Source organism: Lutra lutra, chromosome 2 (genome assembly GCF_902655055.1).
Source record: "Lutra lutra chromosome 2, mLutLut1.2, whole genome shotgun sequence".
Lineage (NCBI taxonomy): Eukaryota > Metazoa > Chordata > Mammalia > Carnivora > Mustelidae > Lutra > Lutra lutra.
This window is the reverse complement of record NC_062279.1, coordinates 18,300,175-18,322,296: the sequence shown is the minus strand read 5'-3', so window position 1 is coordinate 18,322,296 and position 22,122 is coordinate 18,300,175. Positions and strand designations below refer to the sequence as shown.

Below are 22,122 nucleotides of genomic sequence, written 5' to 3'. Positions count from 1 at the left end.
AAATGGCACTACCTCAGCTAAGCTCTAGCCTGTGCTCATGAATTTGCAGAGAAGGCTTTGCTCAGAGCAAGGAAGAAAAAGTGGATTTGGCAGATCTGAGATACTGCTAACCAGTGAACTTGGATCTGGGGCAGACTAATGAGAAGTACGTGGATGGAATAACCACACCAAGTCTAATTGAACTATGGACACTGCAAGTTAATGACTGTGTAACTTACAAAGTGGGTTCATATGATCTCCATGGGGAAAAACAAACATTACATCACAGCCCAGAAGGCAAGTGCCCTTTGAGTTGGTGGCTCTTTATTTTGTGTCAACAGTATGGCTCAAGAGAGAGCTGTGTGCTCGCGTTTTTATACCACACGGACATGATTTTTCTGAAAATATTTTTGAAAATGGCAAGATGTCACACGACTATGATCCTCAACAATTCTTGGAGATAGTCGGGGCCTGTAAAAAATCTTGAATTTTCAGATGAGGAAACAATTAAACCTGATCTTTCTTTGCTTAAGATTTCTGCTACATGTAAAATGTTGGATATTTATTCCCAGTTGCTGTCTTTGTCAGAAAGGATGTTGTAGTGGCTATGAATTCCTATTAACATCTGATGTATGCCTCATAAAAGAATGAAACTAACACTCCAGAAGGACGTATAAAACACCCAGTTCTTCTAATCCTCATGACAATGCTACGATAAAATCAGAATTTTAGAATGACAGAGCTGAAGCATATTACTAAGATTAACCAACTAGTAATGGTCAGAGATATGTTCAAGCTCATCTGACTTCAAGCTTTGCTCTTTCATTAGGGCACAGTACATCCCTCATGGAATTGCATTTAGCTGTAAAAGATTAAGTAATGATCTCAGCCCTTTCCTGTTTAGAGCTCAGTATAGTCCATATAAACCTAAACCTTATAAATACTTAATGTTAAGTACATTTACTACTTTCCACTGGAGGGGGAAAAAGCAATTTCCAATTGATCGAATGCATTTTCAGACGTCAACCAGTAGAATAGTTTCAGGCAATTTGGCCTTTTAATCTTTATCCCCCAGAAATTTTCTTATTTATTTGTATTGATAAACAGATGCAGCAGATACATTTGAATTAGGGTAAATATGACAGCTTCTCATAACTGGCCATCAGGGGACCAGGTGGGATATTTCTCATTCAGGGAGAAGGCCATATAGTCAAGGGGCACAAGGCGAGTTAGGGGCATCTAATGTATTATGTTGATAATACATAATACACTTCTCAATGCTATCCTGTGCTGTGCATTAACTTAAGATTCAAAACCAGAAGAATGTGTATTGTGACAGATTTTAGTTGTACTGATGGAGGTTTTCCTATTCAACCATGTATTTTAAACAATGGTACAAATTTATGAAACAGATGAATATTGGTCAGAGTTATAATCTGTAATCCCAGATTGATAACAAATGTCACTCATAATATTAATTACATTCCTGACCTTGTTTTATGTACATGGTAGTCCTAAATAAACCTACTTATTTATTTAGGTGAGAATATTAACATCACAGTAATTACCTTTAATACTGAACATATAAAAGAACAATTTGGGGGCACCTGGGCAGTTCAGTCGTTAAGTGTCTGCCTTCGGCTCAGGTCTTGATCCCCACGGCCCGGAATTTAGCCCTATATGGGCTTCTCTGCTCAGCAGGAAGCCTGTTTCTCCCTCTCCCACTCTCCCTGCTTGTGTTCCCTCTCTTGCCATGTCTCTGTCAAATAAATAAATAAAATCTTTTAAAAAATAAACAAAAGAACGATTTGTCACCTGGGTTTAATATTCTTAGAGACAAATTTCTATTTGACCCATGTAAACCTTGTTTTTTCTTAAGACAATCTCCATTCATGTCCCCTCTACTGGAATAAGGCTGTTTCTCTAAACTACCACAATGCCTCGTTTACTATTAAATAGGAGGCAGGAAACGGAGAACACCCGAGATTATCCCATGAACGGACACATCTCTTTGATGGAAGGCCATAAAAGTAGGTACAGGCAGAGGAAAGAGAGAAAAAGGAGTTGCTGAAGAAAGTCATCTGAAGGTGAGTGATGGAGAGTAGTTACGTTTTTATCTTAGTTTGGGAGGGAGAGAGAAGAGAGGTTCAGCTGAAAAGAACTCAAAAGGAAAACATTCATAATTTTTTGAGTCAAACTTAAGGTGAGATATAAAAGTACAGAGAGAACAGAAGAGAAAAAAGATCATAACTTTAATAGTTAACAATTACTGAACGATTCAATCAATTTGGCAGAGGAGAACATGAGACACAGAATGGTTCAACAGCTTGCCCAAATTTATACAGCTAGAAAAAAAGAGTTTGAATTCCAATCCTGGCAATCGGAACCCTTATTTTTATGGGAGTATTAACAAAGTGGATGGAGCGAGGATACTTCCAGGAACATAGAGACCAAAGGAGTAACGGGGCGGAGGGGGCCAGACCCCATTTTTAAAAATTACCAATGGGCTAAATATGGTTATGTTTTACTAATGGTCAGAGCGATTTCTATACATTAGTTCATTTAATTCTGCTAACAATTCTGTGAGTTACACTCTGTTTTATTTCCTAGACGAGGCCACTTGGGACATGATAAACGTACCCTTCTTGCATTGAGTTACACCTCAGGAGACGCTCTGGAGTAAGACAAGGAAGACTGAAGGTGACTTGGCAACAGAACGGAACAGGGCAAAGTAAGCTCCCTGAGAGCGAGAAAGGAGGAAAAGTGCCTCATTTAGGGAGTGGTCGGTTCCAACTTTCAAACCTCCAGAGCCGGCCCGCCAAGGCGTCACAAAGCCCGCCCCTCAGGCACAAAGCCACGCCCCCTTCGGTGGCTGTTCTCTGAGCTCCCAATACTTCCCTCCTTCTCTTTGGCTCCTCCCACTCCGCCTAGCATCATTTCCTGTGCGCTGGATGCTAATTGGCCTAGAGGTCGGAAGTGAGGGCGGGCGGTGGGGCCGTTGCCGCAGTGACAGTGCTGGGGGAGTCCGAAGATGGCGGCGTCGCGTCGCTCTCAGCATCATCACCACCATCATCAACAACAGCTTCAGCCCGCCCCAGGGGCTTCGGCGCCGCCGCCACCACCTCCCCCCCCACTCAGCCCTGGCCTGGCCCCGGGGACCACCCCAGCTTCCCCAACGGCGGGTGGCCTGGCCCCCTTCGCCTCCCCGCGGCACGGCCTAGCGCTGCCGGAGGGGGATGGCAGTCGGGATCCACCCGACAGGCCTCGATCCCCGGACCCGGTTGACAGTACCAGCTGTTGCAGTACCACCAGCACAATCTGTACCGTCGCCGCCGCTCCCGTGGCCCCGGCGGTTTCCGCTTCATCTGCCGTCGGGGTCGCTCCCAACCCAGCCGGCGGTGGCAATAACAATTCACCGTCGTCCTCTTCTTCCCCGACTTCTTCCTCATCTTCCTCTCCATCCTCCCCTGGATCGAGTTTGGCGGAGAGCCCCGAGGCGGCAGGAGTTAGCACCACAGCAACATTGGGGCCTGGGGCCGCGGGACCTGGGCCAGGGGTCCCAGCAGTGAGCGGGGCCCTACGGGAACTGTTGGAGGCCTGTCGCAATGGGGACGTGTCCCGGGTAAAGAGGCTGGTGGACGCGGCAAACGTGAATGCTAAGGACATGGCCGGCCGGAAGTCTTCTCCCCTGCATTTCGCTGCAGGTCAGAGACTTTTATTTATCAAGGGGTTTGGTCTTGGGGACGGGGGCTCTGGGTAGGGATAGAAAACAAGTTATGATGGAATAGAATGGGGGCGTGGTTATGGTTCTTCAACACCTCACGGGAAGACTAGAGGTTCCTTTCTTTAGGATGGTGCGTGGATGATGGGGGCGTGGTAGGGGAACGTGTGAATCCGTTCTTAGTGCTTGCTTAGTGATATTTGCATTTCCAAACTCCTTTAGTGGTAGTCTCCGGATATGGGTATACTTAAACTTTTTCAGTTCCGAGAGTGAAGGAATAAAGTTAGAATCGGGCTGTCTTAAGAGTTTTTTCATTTGTTGGCTAGTTTCTTTCGTTTTTACAACAAGGGTATGTCCCAGGAGAATAGTCTAAACCAAAAGAGGTTTAACTCAACAAGTGTTTAAGGATCTATCGTAGTCTTACTAAGCTAATGAAATACATAAATGAAATTTGTGAAACTTTTCCCCTTTCTCAAGGAGCTTACAGTTTAACTGGGTAGATTAAAATGTACCTATATGAAACAGCTGGAGAAGAATATTTGGGTACATTATGTGACGGTAGAAGAAATAAAGGCTTTGAAGTCCTGGACTTCTATTTGTTACTTGTCTGATAGTTTACCTTATCTAGATTGCCTCAGTTTTCTCAGGGGAAAAAAAATGATATACCAAGTGTGTGTGAGGACTTAGTGAGAAGCCTCTGGCCCATTGGTTCTCCCCCCCCAAAAAATGCTGGTTCCTAAATCCTGGACCCCACAGGTATAACTAGGTATTTGCTCAAGTGTTGCATATTTTAGATGAAGTAGCATTTCTTTTTCTTTAGGTCACATGAAAGGTCTAAGTCTGATATAATGAATCAACTGAGGTTTCTTTACCATACCTTGTTCCAAATTGGACTATTTTAGCACATGTCACAGATCTTTTTAAAAAAGATTTTATTTATTTATTTGACAGAGAGAGAGCACAAGTAGGCAGAGCAGCAGGCAGAGGGAGAAGCAGGCTCTGTTCTGAGCAAGGAGCCCAGTGTGAGACTGGGTCCCAAGACCCTGGGATCACGAGCCAAAGGCAGGCGCTTAACTGACTGAGCCACCCAGGCACCCCCACATGTCACAAATCTTGTATTCCTCAGCATACTGCATTATAAATAATCATTAACGGATGATAGTGATATTTATTTCTGTGCTAATGTACTTATTTAGGTTTAGTCACACATAAAATGGTGCTTGTCTCCCAAATCAACTTTTTCCTGTTTGCCAAATAGTTACTTTTTATTCTGTTTTAGAGGTTTATGTGTGCAGACAGTAAAACACAGTCCTGTAATGATGTTTTTTTTTTATTTTTCTTTATTTTTATTTATTTATTTGACAGAGAGAGATCACAAGTAGACGGAGAGGAAGGCAGAGAGAGAGAGAGAGAGAGAGGGAAGCAGGCTTCTTGCTGAGCAGAGAGCCCGATGTGGGACTCGATCCTAGGACCCTGAGATCATGACCTGAGCCGAAGGCAGCGGCTTAACCCACTGAGCCACCCAGGCGCCCCCTGTAATGATGTTTTAATTATGAAAACTGACTTTGAACTTTTTTTTTAAGAAGATTTTATTTATTTATTTGACAGAGATCACAAGTAGGCAGAGAGGCAGGCAGAGAGAGAGAGAGAGATAGGGAAGCAGGCTCCCCGCTGAGCAGAGAGCCTGATGTGGGGCTCCATCCCAGGACCTTGGGATCATGACCTGAGCTGAAGGCAGAGGCTTTAACCCACTGAGCCACCCAGGCGCCCCTGAACTCTTTTTTTTTTTTTTTTTAAAGAAATAAATTTTTTAGTTTTGTTGTGGAAATCATAAAAACAGTAAAACTCTTCATGGTATAAAATTGTAACACTCTGTAGTCATTTTATGATACTTTCATGTTTGTGTGCATAGCACAACAAATTGGTTAAATCTGGTCTTCTGTGTGTAGGATGAGTAGTTAACAGTAATTCCCAGTTGACTCTTAGTTGGTTAGAATGCGAGTAATTGGATTGTCATGGAAAAGCGGTTTTAAAAGAGGAAACTGGAACAATCCCTAGGATGGAAAAGTTTAGAAATTGTAATTCATTTGTTCCACAAATGTTTTGTTACTTGTCAGAGGTCACATGTTAAATACTGACAAAATTTTGATGTGGCAGATACCTTTGCCCTTATGGAGCTTACAGTCTAATAGGGAAGATTAAAGAAGAACAACAATAATAAAATATCACGTTAGTAACCCGCAGTTATTGTAATAAACTGTTATGGAGGGGTAATAGGGATTCTTGTCCTGGTTTTGAGCATTTAAGGAAGTCTTTTTAGATGGATAGGGATTTAAAGGATGAGTCCGATCTCCAATGAGATTGGAGAGAAGGAATGTTAACGCCTTAATTTCCATTTAGCAATGATATTACGGTTCCAGAGAATAAATGAAACCATTTAAAAAAATCTCAGACGTGGTGTGAAGTCATATTTAAATCCTTACAACTTTTAAAAATATTATAGTTCTTTCCAGCAGCAGAATTAAGAATTTTTTCTATCTCATTTCGGACTGTGATAATACTTGTTTCAAATATGGTTTAGAGACAATAATGGAATCCTTCTATCCACAATTAGAGACATAATCTTCAGTTTCCATTGTTGATGCAGATTCTCAAACTATTTCTAACGCCTTCCTAAGATGGCCATATCAGAGGGATCCAGGCTTTTATTGTTGACTGGAATTTAAAGTTGACTTTCTCTTCTACAGATGAGACCCTTGATCCTGGTTTTCTATCATTCTAAGGACAGCAGTCAAAGCTTTATAAAAAGTATCAATTAGAGTGGTATTCTCTTTTAAGTTTAGTTCCCAGTAGTGACATATTTTTGTCACAGGGACCGGTATGTATTCATGAGATCGCTTTTTATTTTTTTTATTTTAAAGATTTTATTTATTTATTTGATAGAGAGAGATCACAAGCAGGCAGAGAGGCAGTCAGAGAGAGAGGAGGAAGCACGCTCCCTGCTGAGCAGAGAGCCCGATTCGGGGCTCGATCCCAGGACCCTGAGATCATGACCTGAGCCGAAGGCAGCGGCTTAACCCACTGAGCCACCCAGGCGCTCCATGAGATCGCTTTTTAAAGAAAAGCTTAGATGAGGTGTTTTTTTTTTTTCAAAAAAGGCTTTAACAAAATGTTGAATTCCAAGGTTTCATGGTACTCACTTTAAATTCATGAAATTTTGAAATAGGCTTCCTAGGTAGTTAATTAACATAAAGATTAGGATATGTAAAATGAGGCTCTTCAGTATCAAATCTAGCAAAATATGTATGACAGTTTTATGCTTTCTTTTGACTTGAATGGTATCACAACAACACACATTGAACTATGTAAAGTTTGCCCAAGTCATTCCAGACTCTTCAGACTTTTCAGCATGACCATGCTTGTCTTTTTTTTCTTCACCACTGTACAAATGAAGTTCCTACACCTGAAAAAAAAGACACAAATAACACTGTGTCTTCTAAACCCATCCGTGGCTAAGAAAATAGTCAGAGTGCTTTAGCCCTGGCGTGGGAATCTATTTTGTACTTAACATTGTCTGGCAAGCTCATGGATTATACTTTCTAGCAAATGCCCAGCCTCGGGGTAGAAGGCTCTAATTTGGTAAAAGGTATTAGCTTATAAATGTCTTCTCAGTTTCTCTTTTTCTAGTCTTTTCTTAAAACCTTGTGCTTTGTTTAAGGTATCCTTTAAAACAAAAGTTACATTGAACTTTTAGTTAGAAAGGTGTGCTAAGTTTCTCTTACAGTTAATGATATTCTTTGGAGCAAATGATTTAAAGAACAAAATAGCTGTTTGTAAGATACTATGTAGAAGTTGGTAACAAGCAAACTGGTCAACAGAGGAGTGTTTGCATAAATTAAAATAACTGTATAATTTCTGTTACATATCTATCTGCTTGTATATTCCTCTATCCATCAGTCTGTCTTATATTTTGAGCATGTCCCTGCTCCAATTTCAAGCATCTGTGCAGCTTCCCCTGACAACACCAGTATATGCATGTTATTATCTAGAGTTCAGTGTTTGTTCACAGATTTGTCTTTTAGTATAAAGTCTATACAAATCTTATTTGTGCATTCGTTGAGTTTTGACAGATGCGAGCACCTGTGCCACTCAGACCCTTATAGAAAGACCTCATAACCTCAGAAAGTTTTCTCATGCTGTTTTCCTAAGTCCCTGTCCCAGATACAAAAACTGTTCTTTTTGTCCACTCTAGATTACGAGTTGCCTGTTTTAGAAGTTCATATAAATGGAATTATATAATTCCATAATTCCAAATATAATTATATAATATTTACTCTTTTTCTGCAAGATTTATTTGGCTCAGTTAATGTTTTTGATGTTGTAACTTATCAGTAGCTCCTTTTCCCTGCTGGGTAGTATGTCATTATGTAAATATGCTACACCTGGTTTATCCCTTCTCCTATTGATGAACTTTTAGGCTATTTCCAGTTTTGAGCTATTGTGAATAAAGCTGCTGTGAACATTCCTGTAAAAATTTTTTTTTGTGGACATAGATTTTCTTTTTCTTGTGCAAATACCTAGTATTGAAACTCTGGGGCTCAGTGTAGGTAAATACTCAGTTTTGTAAGAAACTTCCCAAAGTGGATGTACCATTTTACATTCTCATTAACAATATACGAGAGTTTACTCACCATTTCCTGTTCTTAGATGTTTCAGTTTTAACCCTTCTGGTGGGAATGTGTGGCATCTCATGGTGATTTTATTTTGCATTTCCCTGAAGTCTAATGTTGAAGACTTTTTCATGTGTTCAGTTGCCGTTTATATATCTTTTATGAAGTTTTGTCTTTTTAAAATTGGATAAAGTTTACTTTTATTGGGTTTATCTTTTTATTGTTGAGTTTTAGGAGTCCTTTGCTAGCTACACGTTATACATGTTGTGTTGATCCATTTTTAGTAGGTCCTTTGAACAGATGTTTTAAATTTAAATTTATTAAATGTATGTCATTTATATATTTATTTTGTAGTTATTATTTCCTGTGACCTATGACCTGGATAAGAACTTTTACCTGTTCCCAAGTAACAAAAATATGTTTCTTACTAAAAGCTTTATGGTTTTAGCACTTACATTTAGGTTTGTGATCACCCTTATTTTTATTGTTATCTTTGAGCTTGAGTTGAGGTGGTTTGTTTGTTTGTTTATCTGTGTGGCTATCCAGGTTTTTTTTTTTTTTTTTTTTTTTTTTTTAGGACCATTTCTTGAAGAGGTTTTTTTCCCCTATTGGATTGCTTTTTTTCCATTGTCAAGAATCAGATGTTTGTATAAGTGGGGGTCTATATCCAGACTTTTTATTTTGTCTTAACTATCTGTCTGTTTTTATGTCAGAATTACATTGCCTGGGTAACTGAAGCTTTGTAATTAGTTTTCAGTTAGTTAGAAGTTGATAGTGTGAATGTTCCAACTTGGCTCAGCTTTTTCAAGATGCTTTGGATTTCCTAGGTCTGTTGAACTTTCATTGAAATTTAGCATCACATTGTCAGTTCTACAGCATGGTATGCTGAGCTGATAATTGGGGTTAGGTTGAATCTATAGGTCGGTTTGGGAAAAATTGACATCTTAAGAATATCGAATCTTCCAATCCATGACCATTATTTAGCCATTTATTTTCTCTCAGCAGTTTTCATAAATTCTAGTGTGGGGAGCCTTTCATGAGATATTTTTATTCCAATTTTTTAAAAGAAAATTATTATTTCTAATAGTTCTTTTGTAGATTCTTTAGGATTTTATTAAAGAATCATATCTTCAAATAGAGGCAGTTATGATATATTTGTTCTTCTTGATAATGAAAAAGTGATGAGGGTGGACATCTTTGTCTTGTTCCAACTCTTAGGGGGAAAATGTTCAGTATTTCACCATTAAGTATGATGTTAGCTTTAAGTTTTTCATAACTATCCTTTATCAAATAGAGGAAGCTCTCTTTCATTTCTGGTTTGTTGAGTGGGTTTATCATAAAAAGGTGTTGAATTTTATCAAATGCCTTTTCTGCATATTTCGAGATAACCATATGGGCTTTCTCCTTTATTCTTTTATTCTTTTAATATATTACATTACATTTATGAAATGTTAAGTCAACCTTGCATTCTTCGGGTAGACACTATTTGGTCATGATGTCTATTCCTTTTTATATATTCCTAGATTTTGTTTGCTAATGTTCTGCTAAAGATTTTTGCTTAGATCTAAGTTTATGAGAAATATTGGTCTGTAATTTTCTTATCTTTTTTTTGTTTGTTTGTTTTTGTAATGCCTTTGTCAGGTTTTGGCATTAGGGTTATGCTACCTTCCAAATAAAGTGTATTTGGAAGTGTTTATTTCTTTTTATTCTGAATGATTTTTTTGGACACTTGCCATCATTCTCCTTAAATATTTGATAGAATCCCCCAGTGAAACTAACTAAACTGTAGTTTTCTTTGTGGGAAGATTTTTGATACTGAATTTAATTTCTTTAATAGGTAGATGGCTAAGATACTCAGTTATTATCCCTCAATTTTGGTGAGTTATATTTTTCAAGGAATTTGTTTATTTTGTCTGAGTTGTTGAATTTGTTTGCATAGGTGTGCTTATAGCATTCTGTTTTATTATTGTTATATTGTCTCTAAAAGCTAATGAGATAAACTCCTTTATTATTTTTCATACTGATAATTTGTGTTTTCTTTGATTAGACTAGCCAGAGTGTTTATCAGTTCTACTGATCTTTTCATAGTACCAACTTTCAGCTGTGTTAATTTTGTCCATTGTTTGTTCTCTTAATTATTTACTCCTTTCTACTTATTTTGACTTTACTGCATTAGTTACTTGTTGCTGTTTTTGAAATACCCCAAAACTTAAGAGCTTAAAGTAACGAACATTTATTATTTCATAGTTGCTTTGGGTCAGGATTCCAGGTGTTGGTTAGGAATCTGAGCATGACTTAGCTATGTCTTCTGGCTCAAGATCTCTCATTTGACTTCAGTCAAAATGTGGGTTGGGGCTGTGGTCTTATCTGAAGGCTTGACGGAGGGCAGAGTCTCCTTCCAAACTGTTCATGTGATTGTTAACAGGATTTATTTCATTGGTGGTTGTTGGACTGCAGTCTTTCTCTCAGTTCCATAGAGCAGCTCACAACATGACATTTAAGAGCTGGCTTTCAGAGCCAGCAAGTGAGAGAACAAAAGAGGTCCAGCAAGATGGAAGCTAGAGTCTTTTTAAAATGTAATATTACAAGTATTTCCTCATCAACTTTTTTTTTTTTTAAGATTTTTTATTTATTTGTCAGAGAGAGAGGGAGAGAGAGCAAGCACAGGCAGACAGAATGGCAGGCAGAGGCAGAGGGAGAAGCAGGCTCCCCGCCGAGCAAGGAGCCTAATGTGGGACTCGATCCCAGGATGCTGGGATCATGACCTGAGCCGAAGGCAGCTGCTTAACCAACTGAGCCACCCAGGCGTCCCCCTCATCAACTTTTGTAGTATTCTGTTAGCTAGAAGTTAATCAGTACGACCAGCCTATATGAAAAGGGAGAGGATTACACAAGGGCATATATAATGGGAGATGGAGGTCACTGGGAGCCATCTTAGTAACTGTATTGCACATTTACTTTGTTTTTCTCTTATAAATTTCATTTAGTTTTAGTTCTACAAGTAAACATGTGATAGATAGTTCCCAGAGATGACTACCATATATTCTTCCTCTTTATGTATATGTATACTGTATCACTTATCAAAAGGTGGAGGCTTTTTCCTTCCACCTGTATTTGAGTTGGCTTTGTGATTTGCCAGGATGAATGGAATGTGGCAGTTTTGCTGTGTAACACCTGAGCCTTCAGAGATCTTGTTTTCACTTTCATGCATTGGGAACTTTCTTGAACCCAGCCACCATGCTTTTAGAAGGACCATGGAGAAGTAAGGCTCGTGCCTTATAGCCAGAACCCACTGCCAGCTGAGTGAGTAAACCTTGGGTATTCCAGCCTCATCAAGCCTCCAGATGATTATATCATCAGAATAATAAGTAGTAGTTGTTATTTTAAGCCATAGATTTTAGAATAGTTTGTTATATAGCATAGATAAGAAATCATTATTTATAGCTACAATTCTAGCCATTTCTGTTGCAAATGCTCACTGCTAGTCCTTGTATTGATGTCTCTAGTTATTTTGGTAGTCTGTCACTTGTTTGTTAGAGTTTACTCAGGAAGGTGTCCTGGAAACAGCAGTGCCTGAGATTTTTTTTTTTTTTAAGATTTTATTTATTTATTTGACAGACAGAGATCACAGGTAGGCAGAGAGGCAGGCAGAGAAAGAGAGAGAGAGGAGGAAGCAGGCTCCCTGCTAAGCAGAGAGCCCGATGCGGGGCTCGATCCCAGGACCCTGGGATCTTGACCTGAGCTGATGGCAGAGGGTTTAAACCACTGAGCCACTCAGGTGCCCCAACCTGAAGTTTTTTTAATGTCAGTAAAAGCCATTGCCTTATTCTAGGAAGTCAGTTTGACTGTATATAAAATTTTTGGCTCTTATTTTCTTTCCCGAGTATTTAAAAAATTATCCCATTTTTTTCCTGGTAAAAGCTGCTAATGTTGAAAGTCTGATGGTAATCTGATTTTCTTTTCCTTGGTCTCTTCCCCTACATGTCCAAAGGATTTTTTCCTCTTGCATAACGTCAACACATTTTAACAGAATTTATCTTGGTCTTAGTTTCTCTAAGTAGATTTTCTCAGATATATGTTGTGTTTTGTTTTTTTTTTTTACAATGCTCCAGATCTTATATTTTAGAAAAGTTTTTTTGAATTTTAGTTTTTGGGTTTTTTTTTTTTTATGTATATTAGAACTTTACCTTTCACTAAATTTGCCACTTGCCCTGTGTGTGTATGTGGTAAAAGAATACATAATATAAAATTTACCATTTTAACCACTTTTAAGTGTTAGTTCATTGTCAGTAAGTATATTCACAGTGTTGTACAACCATTACCACTGTCCCCTTCCAGAACTTTTCATCATCTCAAATATAAACTCTTGTGTCCATTTAAACACTAACTGCTCATTCCGACCTTATCCCAAGCCCTGGGAACTGTCATATACTCTTTTTTTTCTTTAAAATTTTATTTATTTATTTGACAGAGATCACAAGTAGGCAGAGAGGCAGGCAGAGGGGTGGGGGGAACAGGCTCCCCACTGAGCAGATAGACCGATGGATGCGGGGCTCCATCCCAGGACCCTGGGATCATGACCTGAGCGGAAGGCAGAGGCTTTAACCCACTGAGCCACCCAGGCGTCCCTGTCACATACTCTTGAATACTTTTTAAAAAAAATATCTCATTTTTTTTTTCTTTTGCTTTAAAAAAAAAGTTCTCCTTTTATCTGCCATTTTTCTTAAGGCAAGAGTTGGGAAACTTATTCTGTAAGTGACTGAACAGTAAATATTTTAGGCTCTGTGCCCTGTGTGGTCTCTGTTTCAGTTGTTTCAACTACTCAGCTCTGCTTTTGTGTCATGAAAGTATCCATAGACAATACATAAATGAATGGGTGTGATTTGCTCCAATAAAGCATTATTTATAAAAGTAAGTGACAGCCATATTTGGTGCATGGGTTGGAGTTTGCTGATTGCCATCACAAGGCATTCACTGGGGTATTTTTATTCTCTGGGGTATTTTTTTCCCTTTTATTTTCCTTGTTTGGGTTTTACTTCTGAAATGATCTTTTAAAAATTTTTGAACTATTTTCTGAGTTCTGTCATCTTATTTTCAATTCAAATATATGCTACTCTTTCATATGTTGCATCATTTTCATGTTGCCTTTTAGCCAGTATGAAGTAGTAGGTCATAAATTTGTGTTTTCTTCTGGCGTGCATTATCTGTAGGGATGTTAATCTGCTCAAATTCTTCTTATTAAAAACTCTGCATGGGATTTCACCTCAGTTTTTTTCCATGACTCATTTTTATAGAAATTAATAAATAATATCAAGAATAAAAATAGAGGTCTGAGATGTTGAGCATTAACTCCCCTTTTTCTCATGTTGGACATGCAAGTCTTATCTAGGATAGATGAAGTCTCTCTATAAGGTTCATGTCTTGGAGTAGTAGTATTTAAATGATGAAATATCACCATTTTATATCTCAGCTTATATAGCCTCTGTACCACTTTTTAGGAACATTTACCAGAGATACTATGTTAAGGGCTTTTTTATAATAAAATGGTTTCCTCATAGTCTATTTACGTACATTTTTTGACAAGAAGTTTTGTCTACTCTTCTGTCTTTTCTCTCCCTTGGGGCATCCCCTTCCTTCCAAAGGAGCTGTATAGATCACAGCTAGGTGTCATTCTTTCCAGACCTCAAGTGATTCTTTGGCAGTTAAAAGGGGAAAGAAATACACCTGGGAGATAGGAGGAGTATCATCAGGGGCCACGTTATGAGCATGCATAAATTTAAAAATGGGATCTTAAGCTTAGATCTCAGGAGAAGAAATAATCAAGGAATGTAACTGATGCTAAGAAATACATCATAGTGCTAGGTTTTGGAAAGGAATAAACATTGTCATGAGTCTTGTGATCAGTTGCACAAGACTAGCTTGTTCTTGAATGTCTTTAATAGCCTCCTTTTGCTTCACAACAAAGAAATCTTTTGGGTGGTTCCCTGTAAAATATGCAGTAGATACAATCGAAGAGATCAGTGTCTCTTAAATTTTTTATTTTTTCCCACATATCAAGGTCCTTAAAGTTACTTCGACTTACGTTTATTTCTCTGATAGAAATACCCAGGAAGGTGGGATGTAGCCGTAATCATGGGATTTCCATTAAAGTTTAGGTACTCGGGATAATTTTGAGGGTTGTTTTCTAAAAATCATTTTTTGAGTAACTGAGAAAAGGTAGGAGTTTTTGGTTTTGTGTGCTTGCTGGGTTTTCCTTTTAAGGCTTCATCAGATGTCCAAGATTGCTTTTCCTTATAGTGAGTTGCTGGGTTCTTTGTTAACTGGAAACTTGTTTTGCCTGTTTGTTCAGTTATCTGTGGAAAGAATTAAAACTGTGAGTTTAAATCCCACCCCAACACCCCCCCCCCGCCCCGCCCTTTTTTTGGAGCGTGTCAGCTCCCTATTCAATTTAAACTAGTGTGCTTTCTTTTTTTTTTTTTTTTTTTTAATTTTATAATCATATATTTTTATCCCCAGGGGTACAGGTCTGCGAATCGCCAGGTTTACACACTTCACAGCACTCACCATAGCACATACCCTCCCCAATATCCATAACCCCACCCCCCCTCTCCCAACCCCCCTCCCCCCATCAACCCTCAGTTTGTTTTGTGAGATTAAGAGTCATTTATGGTTTCTCTCCCTCCCAATCCCATCTTGTTTCATTTATTCTTCTCCTACCCCCTCAACCCCCCATGTTGCATCTCCTCTCCCTCATATCAGGGAGATCATATGATAGTTGTCTTTCTCTGATTGACTTATTTCGCTAAGCATGATACCCTCTAGTTCCATCCACGTCGTCGCAAATGACAAGATTTCATTTCTTTTGATGGCTGCATAGTATTCCATTGTGTATATATACCACATCATCTTTATCCACTCGTCTGTTGATGGACATCTAGGTTCTTTCCATAGTTTGGCTATTGTAGACATTGCTGCTATAAACATTCGGGTGCACGTGCCCCTTCGGATCACTACATTTGTATCTTTAGGGTAAATACCCAGCAGTGCAATTGCTGGGTCATAGGGTAGTTCTATTTTCAACATTTTGAGGAACCTCCATGCTGCTTTCCAGAGTGGTTGCACCAGCTTGCATTCCCACCAACAGTGTAGGAGGGTTCCCCTTTCTCCGCATCCTCGCCAGCATCTGTCATTTCCTGACTTTTAGCCATTCTGACTGGTGTGAGGTGATATCTCATTGTGGTTTTGATTTGTATTTCCCTGATGCCGAAAAACTAGTGTGCTTTCTAATTGTGAAAAAAAAAAGAGAAAAATGATGTAAAGTTTTCTCTTCTATGTCTTCTTGATATAACCAAAAGTACACTAATGGTTGGTGGTCGCTGCTTTTTTTGTTTGTTTGACTTGCAACTTTTTTCTTATATGGTAGATTTATTTTTTTGAAAAGTGAAGAGGCATTTGGTAGATGATTTATATTAACTATAAACTGCATTTACTGATCAACCAAAAATTCTTAAAGCTAAAGTCCTGCAACATCAATTACAGTTTAAAAATAACCTATGTACCCAGTTGTAATGCTTTTGAAAAGCTAGGGTATGCCCAGTTGATGCCTGATGCCCAGTTAATTCCCAGTTATAATGCTATAACTAGACACCAAAAAGATCGGATGCCTTCGTTCTGATATATTCACCAGCCGTGGAAACCATTTTGACGTTCTCATCCATCTTGTTAATAAGATGTGCAGTTCTCCCTTTCCAAAAGCTCATGTTGTTCTCATGTTGACGACTCTTTTTTTCTTTTTTTTTTTTTTTTTAAAGATTTTATTTATTTATCAGAGAGAGAGAGGAAGAGAAAGCGAGCACAGGCATACAGAGTGGCAGGCAGAGGCAGAGGGAGAAGCAGGCTCCCTGCCGAGCAAGGAGCCCGATGTGGGACTCGATCCCAGGACTCTGGGATCATGACCTGAGCCGAAGGCAGCTGCTTAACCAACTGAGCCACCCAGGCGTCCCTCTTTTTTTCTTTTTTAAGAAGAAATGACATGGGATTACAGCTAGTGAATAAATGAATACATTTTAGCTATTTTCCCCCCTAATGTCTTGAGAAGAGATGCCAACCTATGCTTTTCCTCTTTGTTGTAGGAAGATACTCTTATTTGGGGGGGGGGGAGTTTTGGACTAATATAAAAATTGGTAGCAAGTTATCAAAAACTTGGTTGCCCTCCTCCCTCAAAATACCCCAAAATTTAACAGTAGTAAAGTATAATTGTTACCCTATTAGAATCTTACAAAAGCAGATAAATTTGTAGTATGTAATAAGAGCAGTTCAGTGTTTAATTCATGGAATTGCTTCTAGTATGTGCTTTATAAATATTTGAGCAAGTGAACTTTGTAAGTTAATGCTTCTGATTTCTCATCTTCTTTCTTAAATGTATAAATAATAATCCTTGTATATTAGTCCAGTCCTTTTTCATTAAAGTGCTCTCACTGCTCTGTTGGCACATACATGAATGAACTTAGTTTTGATATTACTAAATAATAGTATAAAAACTAATAGAAATAGTAAGAATTGTCTGGGAGTGACTTTTGTGCTTTCCCTGTGTAATTTTATTTAATCCTTACAGCAGCAACCATACAAGGTAGGGTTTTTTTTTTTTTTTTTTTTAAGATGAAGCAACTGAGACTCAGAGAGTTATGTCTTGTCCAAGGTCACAAAGCTCTTAAGTGATGGAGCCAGATACAGTGTTTTTCTTGGAGTGACAGGCTCACTTTGTTCATTCTCAGGAGACTGTCTGCCAGATACACAAGTCAAACAGAGCTCAAGCAGTTGCATAAGTATTGTTCCTCAAGACAACTGTATTTTGATATCTACAAGTGATTAATGTGTGTTTCTCACTTTGTCACAAGAATATTAAAAAGGTTGTGTACTCTAGGGTTGAGTTTAGTAAAAGTAATATTTATATTTATATTTTCATGACATTTTTAAGTGAAACTGGCTGCCCCCCCCCCCCCCCTTTAAACTGTGAGGACCTGGTGGTAAAGAATACAATGACTATTAGTATAGTTTGGTGCCACTGTCTTGGTTCAAGCCAAGATGTCAGCAGTTTCACCTGCCATCGCCGTTGTATCACCAAGAGCACCATAAATACATCTTCCAGATGACCAGCATATGATGTTACAAAATCGTGTAGTATCAGTGTGTTGGTATCAAAAAAGTCAAAATCGTCTTAGTATTATTTTGTAAATAGTTTTGACTTTTCAGACTCCCAGAAAAGTCTCAGGGACCTCCAGACGTACGCACCACACTCTGAAAGCTGCTGAGCTTATCTAAGTGGTTCTTAATTTTGTTAACACTCTTTTGAGAATCTGATGAAAGGCATGAACATTCTCCCCAGAAAGATGAACAGCAAATTTTACATGTAATTTTCAGAGGATTGCAAACATCTAGAAGCACTAGAGCTATATGGTTCTTAAACTGCATCAGAATCACCTGAAGGGCTTGTTGAAACAGATTTCTAAGACCACACTCCCAAAATTTCTCATTGAGTTGGTCTGGAGTAGAGTCCGAGAATTACATTTTTAACAAGTCTAATGCTGATGTTCACTTTGTGAGTAGTGATGTTGATGTTCACTTTGTGAGTAGTGATTTTTAGCCCTAGACCAATTAAGTCAAATCCCAGAAGTAGGAGCAAGGCTTTGCTTTTTACAAATCTCCTCTGGTGATTCTCACATGCAGAGTTGAGAATCACTGTTTGAGGATATGTGTAACATGGATTAAAACTCCCAAATCTAGTGATATTAAGAACATCTAATATTTGTAAAACCTTTTATGTTTTAGGAAGTATTTTGACAATTGTGACTCAGTGACTACTTAAGAGCCTATAATGTAGTTATTACCTCTGAGAAAAACCTGGCTTGGTATTCAAGAAATTGTAGTTTCATAGTTGTTTGAGTTTTGAGTCTAGGAAGTGAACTGAAAGGGTGATCACTGAAAGTTTTTTTTTTTTAAATTTTTTTTTTTTTTAAAGATTTTATTTATTTGTCAGGCAGAGATTACAAGTAGGCAGAGAGGCAGGCACAGAGAGAGGGAGGAAGCAGGCTTCCTGCTGAGTAGAGAGCCTGATGCGGGGCTCCATCCCAGGACCCCGAGATCATGACCTGAGCCAAAGGCAGAGCCTTTAACCCACTGAGCCACCCAGCTGCCCCTAACTGAAAGTTATTAAGACAATGCTATACATATATTCCTAGAGAGTTTTTGTATATAGATACATGTGTTACGAAATTTACTTTACTAAAAGGTTCTACTAATTTATATTACTACAATACCCTTGACAACACCAGCTGAAACCCCTGTCTTGTGTCATTGAGTCACTACCCCTGTACCACCAATAGATTAGTTTTGTTTACTTTTGAACTTGGTATGAATGATATTAGATAGTATATACTATATTGTGCGTGACTCCTCTCTCTTGTATAGTTGTAGTTGGTTCATTTTCACTGTTAGAAGGAATGCCATGGTTTGAATATACTGCTACATATCTGTTCTAGTGGTGATGATCATGTTCTTGTGAATATTGCTCCTCTGAACATTTCTGTATGTTTCTGAACATCATCATTTAAGACATATTTCTTAACTCTTTGATTAAAAAAACAGTTCATGTTTTAATATGCATTTCTTTGATTATATCTAGAGTACCTGGTTTTACTTTTTAAAATAATTGATACTTCCTTTTTAGTGAATTGTTTTCTTCCCTTACACTTTTTTTTTAACCTTTTGATGTTTTTCTTATCATTGCAAATATTTTCCTGGTTTGTTTTTTAATTTTATTTACCACTTTTTCAAACCTGTTGCCTTTAAATTTTTTTGTTTTCTTCAATTTTATGTTTAAAAAGGTATTTCCATTCTGAAACCATGCAAATGTCCACCTCAGTTTTTTTATGGCTTCATTTGATAGGGGTCAGGTTTAGGGGTTGTGAAAGCCTGTGTTCTGTTTTGGTCCTCTAGGTGTTTTGGGGGTAAATAGCAACATGCCTCAGGGTAGAGAGGATCTAGGTGGGAATTTTTGCTCAATTCCGCCCTGGTCACCGACACACAGTTTCTCTCACTCCTATCTTTTCAAAGTGTTGTCACCTTCAGTGTATTGCCTAATTGGGAGTCTACCTCTACTTTCCTTCCCACCTCAGCTAAGTTCTACTATTTTACCTTGGTGTTACTCCTTTTCTGTTGGCTAGAACTGGGCTGGAAATACTGCTTTATATTCCACAGTGGCATAGGGGACAATGTGACTGTGTTGAGGATTAAAAGGACACAATTAGGACATTTTTCTCTTGCTTTTCCTCTGTCCAGGATACCTGATCTATCTCTTAAGCTGATGTTTCTTCTCACAGCGATACCTAAACATTTTCTTTTTCTTCCTCAAGGGATGATTTCTTACACTGTTTTGTTCTTGTTGTTGTTTAGGTTGGAATCTGAGATTTATCTCTTCCCTTATGCTTCTCACCTGGGTTTGGGGAAGGCACACATTCTTGACTATACTTGCTAATTAATACTATTTTATCTAACCATAAATGCTTTTCTAAATCAGTTTCTACAAAGTGGAAAAATTAATTGGTGAGATTCTTCCTTTGACAGATGAAAAACATGGAACTTCATTGACATTGAGGTCATTCTGTAGTTTGTTTTCTAAATTGTTATTTTAGAAACAGCAGGTTGATAATGCTGAAGAAAGTAAGTAGGTTCTTCTTCGTTTTTACAGTCTAATTTTTTCTAATGTTTTTAGACAGAATAATGAACAATTTACATCTGTCATTAAGTACCTTTTTATCCATCACAGCTTAGCTTTTGTGGTTTCCTTTGATAACAAGAAAAACAGTGATATATGTGAGAGTTCATGAGTTATTTCCTAAATATTCTCAAACTTATTTTGCTCTTACTTTTGAGTATCTTTTGGGTATAATTAGATCTTTCTACCCTTAAGGAAAAAAATTAAAATAAATAAATATGGGAGATGTAATATAAATTTTCTCATTGAGTATATAAGGGTAGGTCAATGGATTTCATAGTTGAAATGATACATAGTGGTTGTTGCTTTTGTTGACAGTCTAATTAGGTAAAAAATATCTTTAGGCTATAACTTTGTTACCATAAATAATAACATCACTTTAAAATACTCCAAACACCTTAGGTTTCTCATGTTTTATTATGTTTCAGAAATCACAGTTGTTAGTTACAAGATTTAATATTGGTCAGGGTTGTTCCTTGGAAGCTTTAATTTTAGTAGGTTTAAAATATTGAACATAGGGCCACCTGGGTGGCTCATTCGTTAGGGGTCTGCCTTCCGCTCAGGTCATGATCCTAGGGTCCTGGGATTGAGCCCCACATCAGGCTCCCTGCTCAACAGGAAGCCTGCTTCTCCCTCTCTCACCCACCCCCGTTTCTTACTGTATCTTCTCTGTCAAATACATAAATAAAATCTTTAAAAAAAGAAATGTTGAACATAAGTGAAACAATTTTCTATCTCTAAACTTGGACTTGGTGAATAGATGCCAGATGACCTTACATTTGACATTGAAACGTTTTTGAATGGCCTTAATTTAAACTCTAACATTAGAATAAGGAAAACAGTTAAGTATACTTTTAATGGAACCAACATGAGTTTACCCCATGGTGAGTCACAGAAACTATATCAGGTGAGATGTTGCGCAGAGAAAAACTTTATTTGCAGCAAATAAGGAGATCATGTGGAATAGATCCCAAAACTGGGACTCCCCAGAGGGTGAATGGGTACCTTTTGTTTAGGGTTAGGATGAATGTTTAGATAGGGAAGCCTTGTCAGATATGTGGAGGTTGTAGAAGGTTAAGCATATGCCTTAAGCAAACATTCCTACACATACGTTATATATATGTAAATGAGGCTGAGGCTCTTCCTTGGGTGGAGATTTTAGTATTATAATGAGATGAAGGTAATTTCCTCTCATCCCGGGGTCACTCCACAGTCCATCTAAATAGTCGCATATCAGGGATTTGGGTCCTCTGGGTAGTTGCCATCATCTGCGGGGTGGTTTTGGGTTTCATTTGTCTGAGTTAAGAGGTAAGCCAGAGGAGTGCCTGGATGGCTCAGTGGATTAAAGCCTCTGCCTTCCGCTCAGGTCATGATCTCAGGGAACTGGGATCAAGCCCCCCCCCCCCCCCCCCCCCCCCCCCCCCCGCCAAGTTGGGCTCTCTGCTCAGCAGGGAGCCTGCTTCCTTTCCTCTCTCTCTGCCTACTTGTGATCTCTGTCTTTATCAAATAAATAAAATCTTAAAAAAAAAAAAAAAAAGGTAAGCCAGAAAGAAATGCTTAAGGAAAAATGTGAGACAAAGGTTAGTCAGTACAAGTAGGTGGGCAGTACAGGTCAGGTCTTGGGTGACATACTAAGGTAAGGCTTTGTGTTATGAATTTAGGTTTTCCTCACAGAATCAGCACAATGATTTCCACATAGTATATTTTAAAATTTCTTAGAATATATAAAATAATGTAATTATTTCTCACACTGTTTAGGGGAAAGCATGTGCTGCAGTTTACAAAATAAGTTCACATTACTTAGTTTAGTAGAGCAGAACAATTTCATCTGGGTGAACACTTTATTGCTGCCTGCTTGCCTGGACCCTTCCCCGAATGGCGCCTCCATAAACTGAGTTGCTCAGGCTAGAAACCCGGGAGCCAGTCTTTGTTGTCTTTCCTTTTGACCCATCATCTATACTACTGCTGTCTTATTCCAA

General features: G+C 38.4%; 1 protein-coding gene across 1 annotated transcript in view; it reads left to right on the top strand.

The window, feature by feature from the left end:
• The first annotated feature begins 2,944 nt into the window (after nt 1-2,944).
• Nucleotides 2,945-22,122, top strand: part of TNKS (tankyrase) — a 206,006-nt gene continuing 186,828 nt past the window's right edge. Inside the window, exon 1 of the mRNA XM_047715636.1 lies at nt 2,945-3,683. Within this exon, the coding sequence (XP_047571592.1) occupies nt 3,011-3,683 (673 nt within the window). The 5' untranslated portion in view covers nt 2,945-3,010. The remainder of the gene's footprint in view (nt 3,684-22,122) is intronic.